At 52.9% G+C, this 10,454-nt stretch overlaps 1 protein-coding gene across 1 annotated transcript in view; it reads left to right on the top strand.

The window, feature by feature from the left end:
• Positions 1-10,454, top strand: part of DHX30 (DExH-box helicase 30) — a 28,331-nt gene that overhangs the window by 9,672 nt on the left and 8,205 nt on the right. The window contains exons 2-9 of the mRNA XM_005428010.3: positions 414-544; positions 2,701-2,811; positions 4,678-5,033; positions 5,738-5,864; positions 6,826-6,975; positions 7,456-7,608; positions 8,373-9,194; positions 10,309-10,387. Of these exons, the coding sequence (XP_005428067.2) occupies positions 414-544; positions 2,701-2,811; positions 4,678-5,033; positions 5,738-5,864; positions 6,826-6,975; positions 7,456-7,608; positions 8,373-9,194; positions 10,309-10,387 (1,929 nt within the window). The remainder of the gene's footprint in view (positions 1-413; positions 545-2,700; positions 2,812-4,677; positions 5,034-5,737; positions 5,865-6,825; positions 6,976-7,455; positions 7,609-8,372; positions 9,195-10,308; positions 10,388-10,454) is intronic.

Genomic DNA, 10,454 nt, shown 5'->3' with positions numbered 1-10,454 from the left:
CTGAAACAAACAACAACAGAAGGAGAGGGAACGGCCTCAGGCTGGGCCAGGGCAGGCTCAGGGTGGGCATAGCAGGAATTTCCCCATGGAAAGGGAGCTCAGGCCTTGGCACTGCCCAGGGAGGCTGTGAGTGCCCATCCCTGCAGGTGTCCCAGGAACTCCTGGAGGTGGCACTCAGAGCTCTGGGCTGGGGACAAGGAGGGCATTGGACGCAGGGTGGGTTTGATGATCCTGGAAGTCTCTCCCAACCTCAGGGATTTGGGAGCTCAGTGGTGCCTGGAGATGCTGCAGGTGAACCCTGGGCCCTCTGGCTGCCCCCTGTCCTCCCCTCTGAGCCAGTGCTGGAACACAGCTCTGGATGGGACTGCACAGCAATTGGGAGACATTTAATTCCTCTTCTTTTTTTGTTCCAGATTCCAGAGATTTACTAAAGGAATTTCCACAGCCTAAGAACTTGCTCAACAGTGTGATTGGCCGAGCCCTGGGCATTTCCCATGCCAGGGACAAGCTGGTGTACATCCATACTAATGGGCCAAGGAAAAAGGTAATCCTTGCTGCTGGAAGGGTGGGACACAGAGAGTGGGAGGGGAGCCATGGAACTGCTAATCCTGGAAGTAACTTCCCAGAGAAAATCATAGGAGAGTTTTAATTCCATTTAAAAGTTGTGTGATAATCTTTCGAACAAGAAATATTCTCACTTCTTCCTATTTTTCCTGATATTCATGTGCTTTAAAGGTGTATAAGTGCAGGTGCTATTCCACTTCTTGTATGGATATTTTTAAGTGACTTGCTGTATCTGGCCTTTCTCAGCAGAAGGACACACAGTCTGTGCTTAAAGGTGTCCTACTACCTTAGAAAATTAAGATTTAAAAGCTGTATTTTAGCCCTTAGGACCCCTAGATTTGATTGTAAATTCCAATAGAACAAATTCCGAAGCCTAAAATGTCCAATTGTGAGCAGAAAAGAGGAGTTTCTTTGCAATGGAGGGAGGCTTCTAATAGTACTTAAGAGCAGAATGAAATGCAGCCTCTTTGTTTGTTAAATGAAGCAGAGGAATTCCAAGCAAACAGTTTTCCAGGTAGTTTGAGCTGTCACTGGGGTGCCAGAGCCCCAAATCCATGTCTGGGCTGTGAACTGAGCAGGAATTCTTACCTAATGGTGCTCCATGGTCAAGGCTGTGCCTCCTCCTGTCACACCAGCTCATTCCAGAGCTGAAAGCCCTTTCCAGCTGAAGTTTAACTGTAACCTACATTCCAGGAAAAGACTCAGTTCTGATGGCTTAACATTTTCCAATAACATTCTGTCTAAAATTTCCCAGACAGTTTTTATTGCCACATCCTTTTTAAGCATCCCTGGATTTTAGGGGATACATTAGTAATGTTACTTCAGAGTTCTTCATTATTTCTGGTTGTTTTTCTTGCTCTTTCTCAAGCAGTAGTGCAGTTTCCCAACTTAAATTCTGGAATACCGTAGCCAGTGCCTCATCCCTAAAATTTGGAGTACCCCAGGCAGTGCCTCATCACATTAGTTTGTGTAATTGGTTCCCATTCTTGGCAGCACTTAAATAGATTAATGTGGAGAGTAACTTCAGATTAAAACAAAAAACTAAACCAGGAAAATGATAAAGGAGATAAAGGAGCCTTGGGAAAAAAATGAGGGTTGGCTCACAAAGGAAGAGCAACCCAGCAAATGTGGGCAGAAGGACAGGTGAGAGCCTGGAGAGCTCCTGTTGGATGTGAACAGGGGGGTTGTGAGCACTTGGCCTTCCTGAGACACCTTTTTTCCCAGCAGGTTTGTGCTTTCCAGGCTGTGCCCGAGGCAAAACCCATAGCAATTCCCTCCCTGAGCCAGGTTCAGGGGCAGGAAGGCAGCCAGCCAGGTGCTGGGGAGTCAGGAGCCTGTGCTCCAGCCTTGGGGGATCCACTGCTGCCTTTCATGTGTGCTGCACAAGCTGGAGAGAATTCCCTGGGCATTTCCCTCTTGGAGCCCTGTGGCATCTGCAGGGCTGGGAGCTGAGCGAGCTCTTGATTTGGAGCTCTTCTTTGAAGAGGGCAAAGTTCAGCTCTCAGCATTCTTTGCCTCTGCAGGTTTTTCATGCTCCCTTGCAGGAGCTGTGCTGGGGCTGTGGTTCTGCCAGGGTTGGCTGGAGCTGGGTGCTCCTGTGCCCTGTGAGTGCTGGGGTGCCTGGGAGCTGAGGCAGTCCTGTGCTGCTTCCATCACAGGGAGGAAGCAGTTGGGAAGATTTCCTGGCTGTTGCAGCTGGAGAGAGGATCTGCTCCAGGGCACGCTCTGGCTGCTGCAGTGAGCACAGGGACACTGGGATGGAATTGTTCTGTAATGTGCTCCTGGCATTTATCGCTGGGAGCTGACACCCTGTGACACCACAGCCTGTGCTGGACCCCAGCTCCTGTGGGGCTGTGGCACCCCTGTGCCCTGCTCAGCCTTTTCCTGCAGAGCTCCTCCCATGGAGCTCCCCTGAAGGGTCCAAGGCAGTGCTTTGTTCAGTGCTCTTCTGTATTTCTCCTCTTTGCCTGGGGTGCAGGGATGGTTGATTCCCCTGAAGGGACCAAGGCAGCACTTTGTTCAGTGCTCTTCTGCATTTCTCTTCTTTGCCTGGAGTGTAGAGATGGGTGGAGTGGGTGTGCTCTGCTGGAGGGGAGAGCTTGCCCAGCTCACCCCGTGGCTCTCCTTGCCTTTCAGAAAGTCACTCTCCATATAAAGTGGCCCAAGAATGTGGAAGTGGAGGGCTATGGGACCAAGAAGATCGACGCGGAGCGGCAGGCGGCGGCTGCAGCGTGCCAGCTCTTCAAGGTGAGCCCTGCTGCTGCTCAGCTGGCCAGGCTCACCCTGCACTGCGCAGCCAGCCTGGCCTGCTGATGGGAGCTCTTCCTCTTTGCCTGGGCACTCCCTTAGTGGGCCCCTCTGGTAGTCAGGGATAGAGGGTCAAGACCTGAGTCTGAATCCATTTGAGCTTAAAATCCCACTTGCTCCAGGTAGTCCTGGTCCTTGTTCCTTTTGTCCTGGACCTTAATCAGCTCCTTAGCCTCTACAGTGAGTAGAGTTTCCCTCAGGTGGGTTTGCTGGTCACTAATTCCCACTTCTGCCAGTGCAGATGGGTGTGTTTGCAGTTGTAGGACCTTCCGAGCCTCCTATTCCTCTTCATCAGTGTGGCAATTACATGTAGTAATTTACTATTACTCTACAGTTATGCTTTGTTTGGCACTTATTTATGGCTGGAAATGGGTGTGTGCAGCCAGTATCAAACAGGCACAGTAAAACGATAAAGGTCACTCTTTTATAGCTGAGAAAAAGATGCAGTTTTATCTCCAGCTCTGCCCCTGGCTGTTCTGTGTTACCTTGAGCAAGTGAGACTGATTTTGGAGTTTCCTGTTAATCTATTCAGTGGGAACAGGGGTATCTCTGTGCTCAGGAGAGGATGCTGTGGCTGCTCTGGCAGTGAGACAGCTTTTGATTAGCTTGTAGATCAGAATGCTCTTTAAGGAAATAGCCAGCCTTCAGAAATTCAGGAGGGCAGTGTGAAAACTCAGCTTCTTCAGCTGCTTAAACTAATCCTCTAATTCTGTGATCAGCAAAACTTGTCTCACTCACTGACTTCATTCCACCTCAGTCAGTCAGCATTCACTGGGAATGCATCCTGGTTTTATCCTCTCTAGTCCAGTTCCCTGCTTTCTTTGAGACCCTGGAGGTTTTCAAAGGAAGGAAAATATCCTACTGATACATTTTCCCCACATTTTGGAAATGCCTGAAGTGTATTTTAAAACTTAAACCGAAACCCAACCACCTGAAACCACAGATTGAACATGCAAAGCTTTCTTTGCCAGCTAAACTGGAACCTGGCAGAAGATGGGAGGCCTTGTGTGATCACAGCTATAGAAAGAGCTACAAATGCTGCCTTAAAAAGTCATCAGTTCAAGAAAATTAATAGTGTCTAATTAGTGCAGAGAGTGAATAGAGAGGCTTTGACTACAACAGCGAGCCAGGTGAAATTTGATGTCTTAGGCACTCGCACAGCACAAAATAATACAGCTTTTTCTAATACAGGGCCACTAAGGCCATTAAATGGCCTACAACTGCAACTTTTAATTTATTAAAGTTAAAGCTAGAACTTATTGCAGCAGTCTGGTAATTTCAAAATGGTGTGTGCTGCACTCTGGATATGTCTGGAGCTTCCTGCAAGGTTCAGTCCTAAATGGTGATGGTAGGAGAGTTTTTAATTACTGCAGGCTTGCTCCAGAACCTGACAGGTTAGGGACATTTTCCTGCTGCTTGTACAAATAACTGTTCCTAGAAAAAGGAAGGAGATGCACCATTCCCTGAATTCTCAGCCTGTATTATCCCAGATTATGCTAGTTCACGCTAGCCTTCCCAAAAAGATGCATTTCCTGCTCTGAGGGTGCTTTCAAGAGTTTGGTGGGCCAGGATTTACTGGGGTTTTACATTCTAAGGAGCTGTGTGGGGCTGAGAGCCATACCCTGGGAAGGGAGGGAGGGCAGGGACCAGATTCCCCTTGGGACAGAGCAGTGCTGGGGGGAAGTTCAGAGCTCCTGCAGGTGCCTTTCCTCGCTCTGTCTTTGCTGGGGGAGGGAGGGGGCCGCTCCTGCCCCCGTCCCCAGCAGGGTGTGGGCTGGTTCCCAGAGCTGCTCTGTCTCCCTGCAGGGCTGGGGCTTGCTGGGCCCCCGGAACGAGCTCTTCGATGCGGCCAAGTACCGGCTGCTGGCCGAGCAGCTGGGCTGTCCCGACGAGCGCTGGTGCTCCGAGGGCAAGTGGCGCTCCAAGTCCGGGCCCTCCCTTGCCGACCTGTCCACCTGCTGGCGCCGCATGGAGCCCGACGATGCCATCCAGCCCATGGAGCAGGGCAGGATGCCCAAAGCCATGAGGAGGGAGGAGCTGGAGGAAGGGGAGCTGGAGGAGGGGGAGCTGGAGGAAGGGGAGCTGGAGGAGGAGGCCATCGATGTCTCGGACTACCTGCCCATGGCGCACCAGGACGCCCGCACCCCCGGCAGAGACGCCAGGTGGGTCTGCCTGGGAATGCTGAGCCAGGGCAGGGGGAAGGGAGGGGTTTCCTGTGGCTGGGGAGGGCTGGAGATGGGCCAAAGGAATAGTGGGGCAGCCTGGTCTGGTACCTGGCTGCAGTCCAGGGAATGCATAGACTTGTTCTGTGCAGCTCTGCCCTCTGGAGAGAATGCTGCCAGTCTTGTTACCTGCCTGATTCTTCTGTGCCTCAAGACACTTCCATCCCCAGAAGTGGTGCACGTGCACTTACGCCAGGTTTTGACCACCCTGGTTTTGAGGGCAATGTTAAATCTGCTCCCTTCCATCCCCATAGCTGCCTGCTTGACTTTATGAGCACAGATCTTGGCTTTTTAATAGGCAGCAGGAGCAAGATCTGTAAGAGATGTAGGTGATGGTGGTTATTTCTGTGACGTGTTTTTTAAATTCAGAATTATTTATTAATTAAATCTGTCTCAATCTGTTGATGCCATCTGGTTTGTAGCCTTGGTGTAAAGGTTTGATCCCTCTGTAGTAGGTGGCTTTGCTGCGCTGGGTGGTTGTGACTGACAGATTTTAGTACCAAGGGACAGCAGGACTCTGCCCATGACCAGAATTACCTGGGCTTTAACAGAGTCGTTTCAGAGCTCAGTAGCACTCGTGGAGTGAGGCAGGTCTGAGCACAAGTGGGCATTTGCACATCCAGCTCTACTCTTGTCCCATGCAGCCGAGGAGGGGGTTCCATTGACATGACAGATGACAACACTGCCATCCGTGCCCTGACGCAGTTCCCACTTCCCAAAAACCTCCTGGCCCAAGTGATTCAGATTGCAACCTCTTCCTCCACAGTCAAGGTAAGATGCTGTCTGACCCATGCCAGGGAGGAAGCTCAGGGGCTCCAATTGCAATCACTTTGGGTGCTTTCTTTGGGCAACAGAGCTGGGGAGAGGAGGGAGGTTAAAACTAGGCCTAGAGAAATCAGTGTGAACAGCGAAGGAAAGACTTTGTGGTGAGAGCTGAGGGAATGTCTTAACAGAACCATGAGGAATGTTGCTCCTGAGGCCAGGGCAGTGGAGGAGCTGCTATCTGAATGAAGGAGGTATTTTCTAAGGTTTCCTTTCCCCATATACCTGTAACAAGCACAAGTTTGTGTTGCTGGGAGTGATGTGTAACTTCTGTGCTGATAGAATCTTTCCACAGCTCCACTCTTGCCCGTATCCGGTGATCTTCCTTCCCAGGATGTGTCACCCACCTCCCAGAGCTCGTGTGCTCAGCAGAAAGGAGCTGAGCTCCACCCTGAGGCTCTCAGGATGTTCCCCACAGTTGTCTGCTCTCACTTTGGCTTAGACAGCGCCTTGTGAGCTGGGGGGTGGAGTTCAGTGCAGTAACCTTCTTCTAGTGCTCCATTAAAAAAATCCAACAAATTCAGCAAAAAAACCCATGGTGAAAGGTCAGAGGAGCCACACAAGGAGTGGCTGAGGTCAGCTGGAGCAGAGCAGACTGAGGGCAGAGCTCAGCGGGGGCTGCAGCTCCTCCTGAGGGACAGCTCCAATCTCTGCTCCCTGTGACAGGGATAGGACCCAGGGAACAGCTGGAGCTGGGCCAGGGCAGGTTTAGGTGGGAGATGAGGGAAGGTTCTTCCCCAGAGGGCACTGGGCACTGCCCAGGCTCCCCAAGGAACAGGCACAGCCCTGAGGCTGCCAGAGCTCCAGGAGCGTTTGAACACCGCTCTCAGGCCCAGGTGGGGTTGTTGGGGTGTCTGGGCAGGGGCTGGCTGGTCCCTGCTGTCCCCCAGAGCCCCTGTCGTTCCTGCAGGAGTACATGCAGTTCCGCACGGTGGGCACCAAGACCAAGATCTGCAAGCTGACGCTGCGCTGGCCCTGCCCCATGACCTTCGCTGCCAAGGGCCGGCGCAAGGTGGAGGCCGAGAACAAGGCAGCAGCTCTGGCCTGCCAGAAGCTGAAGGTGAGTGCCCCTGGCTGCTGCATCCCTTGGTATGTGCCTCTGGACACAGGCTCCTTCTGCCTCGCTCACTGGCTTGGAGCCTGCCAGGGGATGCTGGAAACGTCCTGAGCTTTGACTTGTGTAATGAGCTAATGCTTAATAAACATCTGTTTCCAAACCTTGGGATTCACAGCATGCCAGAACCACAGCAAGGGACTCAACAAGAGGGGTTTGCAGTCATGGCTGCTGTTCCTCTGATGGGTCTGCTTGAGGCCTTGCAGGTGCAGTATCAGGGCAGGTTGTTGGTTCTGGTGTGTCTGGTCCTCCAGAGCTGGAGTGGGATCATGTCTGGTTTCTTGCTGTGGCAAGAAAAGCAGGAATTGGTGGGTTTGGGATGGTAGGGAGTTGGCCTATCCAAACGTGGGATGCAAGTGCTCTGTATCCCAGCCCTTGGTGTGAGCAGCCTCAGACTTGATGATGTTGTTTGCCTGTTCTCTGCAGAGCCTTGGCCTGGTGGACAAGAACAACAACCCCCTGAGCCATGCCATGTACAACATGACTTCCCTGAGGGAGCTGGGGGAGAACCAGAGGAAGCCCTGCCACATCAAAGTCCCTGAGGCCACCCTGCGCAAGATCGAGAACTACCTGAACCACGTAAGGCTCAGCCCCCTGAGGATCCCCTGGGCCTGGTCCCTTCTCACTTCAGGAATTGGACGTGTTTGAAAGCTTCCTGTCAGAATGTTGAGGAAATTCGTGGTTTGATTGTTGCCACAAAACTGATCACTCTCTGCTGCCCTTTGGAGAAGGGAGACCCTTTCTGGGCAGTGGCCTTCCCTTTTGGAAGACTCTGGGATTCTTAAGGTTGAATCCAAAACATGTGATTGATTAAAAGTTCAGCAACTTTTAATCCCATGAACATCTGGGCCAATGCTTTGATTTGTGTTCTAGACAATTCCTGACCTCTTGCTCCTTGTAGTTCTTCTTGTGGGATGTGGGACTCCAGTTTTTTCTTTTGCCAAGACAGAATATTTCTGGCTTAGCCAAAAGCTTGTGTTTTGCATAAGTTATGTGTCTGGGTGGTGGTATAACTTGATAGTTTCCAAAAGTTGTCTTTGAGGGGCTGTTGCATTGCAGAGCTGAAGTTACTGGTCTGTGCCTGCCAGTCCAGCAGCAGCACTAATACCCCTCCTAAAATAGGGAATGCAGCAAGGAGCACACCGGGGGCTGCCCAAATTAGTTCTCACTTTAAATAACCTCAGTTCAGCACAAGACTGAGTTACCTAAGATCTGAGGAGACCTTGGCACAGCCTTGGCCAAGCCAGACTGGCTGAGTCTGTTCCAGGCACTTGTTCCTTTCTGTCCTTCTCAGGACCAGCACTAACCTTGCTGTCCTTGCCTGCTTCCTCCCCCTTTCCCAGTACCCCGTGGACATCAGGGAGTCCAGGCCCCGCATTGCCGATGACATGATGAACCTGACCAAGGAATCTGGTGCCATCAGCGACGCCATCACGGGCAAGACCTACATCCCCATGCTGGAAGCAGAGGAAGTGCGCCTTAGCCAGAACCTGCTGGCCCTCTGGAAAAGGAGAGGAGCCTCCTGGCAGGAGAGCCACCCGCTGCCAGTAGACCCTCACAAGGACACCATCCTGTCAGCCATCGAGCAGAACCCCGTGGTGGTGATCGCGGGAGACACGGGCTGCGGGAAGACCACGCGGATCCCGCAGCTGCTGCTGGAACACTACATCCTGGAGGGCCGCGGCGCGCGCTGCAACGTGGTCATCACCCAGCCCCGCCGCATCAGCGCCATCTCGGTGGCCCAGCGCGTGGCGCAGGAGCTGGGGCCCAACATGAGGAAGAACGTGGGCTACCAGGTGCGGCTGGAGAGCAAGCCCCCTGCCCGGGGAGGGGCCCTGCTCTTCTGCACCGTGGGCATCCTGCTCAGGAAGCTGCAGGGCAACCCCAGCCTGGAGGGCGTCAGCCACGTGGTGGTGGACGAGGTGCACGAGCGGGACGTGAACACGGATTTCCTGCTCATCCTGCTCAAAGGCATCCAGAAGCTGAACCCCGACCTGCGCCTGGTGCTCATGAGCGCCACGGGGGACAACCAGCGCTTCTCGCACTACTTTGGGGATTGTCCCGTGGTCAAGGTGCCGGGATTCATGTACCCGGTGAAGGAATACTACCTGGAGGAGATCCTGGCCAAGCTGGGCCGGCACCGGCACCGGCACTACGAGATCAAGGTGGGTGTGCAGCGAGGGGGAAGCTGTCCCCATGCATGGGGCACTGGCTTCTGGCCTGTCAGCAGGGGGACAGTCCGGGCCTGGGACTGCTCCTGCTTCCCTGTGGTTGTTGGACATTTGCTTAGCTTTAACTCCACGCCAGTCCTTGTGAGGTGAAGTCAGCTTAGTAGAACCCCAGAGTATTTTGATTAAATTGTGCATAAAGATGACTTAGCATTGGGGTCAAGTTACTTTTGTATCCCTTTAATGGGAAGTTTGATGTTTGAGTAGGCTGAGAGCTCATGGCTGTGTGTACACAGACACAGAGTTGAATGTTTGCACACCCTAGGCAAGCCTGGCCCAGGACTGGGATGGTTGTGGCTTCCAGCACTGTTACCTCAGTGCTCACCGTCCTGCATGACTGAATTCCCTGATTGCTGCTTTCTGCAGCTGCTCTGACCCTCTGGAAAATGCCCTCCAGACGTGTGCAGTGCTCTGGGTAATCCTACACCAGCGGTGGGTCATGGGAGTCACACAGTCACAGAGGTTGGCCAGCATCTCCAGACGTTTTCTGGTCCAGCCAGCTGGTCTGGAGTTTGTCAGTCCATTTTTCCAGCCTGGAGAGATCCCTCCCTGTGGCTGAGCAAGTGTCTGGAGTATCAGCCACTTCTTCCAGTCCTGGATCATCAGCAAACTCGCTTGGGGTATCCCATTGCCTCCAGGACATTCTTCCTGCTTCTGCTGTGGCAGGGATTTTATCTGAGCTTTAATATTCTGTTCCAAATTCCTGAGAGCTACAGAAGCTGCTGCTCAGAGCCTGATGGATTTGAACTCCCCAGGTGCATGTGGCAGATTTGTCCACAAAAATCTCGTGGCAATTCTGTTACTTGTGAGGTGCTGTTCAGGAGAGGTGCACAGATCTGGACAGTGGGAAGGGACTGTACATTCCCTCTTAACAGCAGGGAAACTGGCAGCACTTGTGACCAGAGCAGGCTCCAGATGGAGCCCAGAGCAGGCTCCTGGCTCCAGGTCCTGGGCAGGCTGTCAAGTGAGGCGTTTGCTGCCTGCAGAGGGTGCTTTGACCTGTGCTGTGCTGTGCTGACACCCCCTGAGCCCCCTGTCCTGTTCTTCCCAGCAATCCGATGATGAGTGCGTCCTGGACCTTGACCTGATCACCGACCTCGTGCTGCAGATCGATGCCCACGGAGAGCCAGGTGGGTCCTGCCTCACCCTGGGCTCTTCTTCTGCTGGGGGGAGGGAAAGGGAGCCCCTGCAGAGCCT

Source organism: Geospiza fortis, unplaced genomic scaffold (assembly GCF_000277835.1).
Source record: "Geospiza fortis unplaced genomic scaffold, GeoFor_1.0 scaffold178, whole genome shotgun sequence".
Taxonomy (NCBI): Eukaryota; Metazoa; Chordata; class Aves; order Passeriformes; family Thraupidae; genus Geospiza; species Geospiza fortis.
Note: the sequence above shows the minus strand (reverse complement) of the source record. Positions and strands in the feature narration are given on the sequence as shown.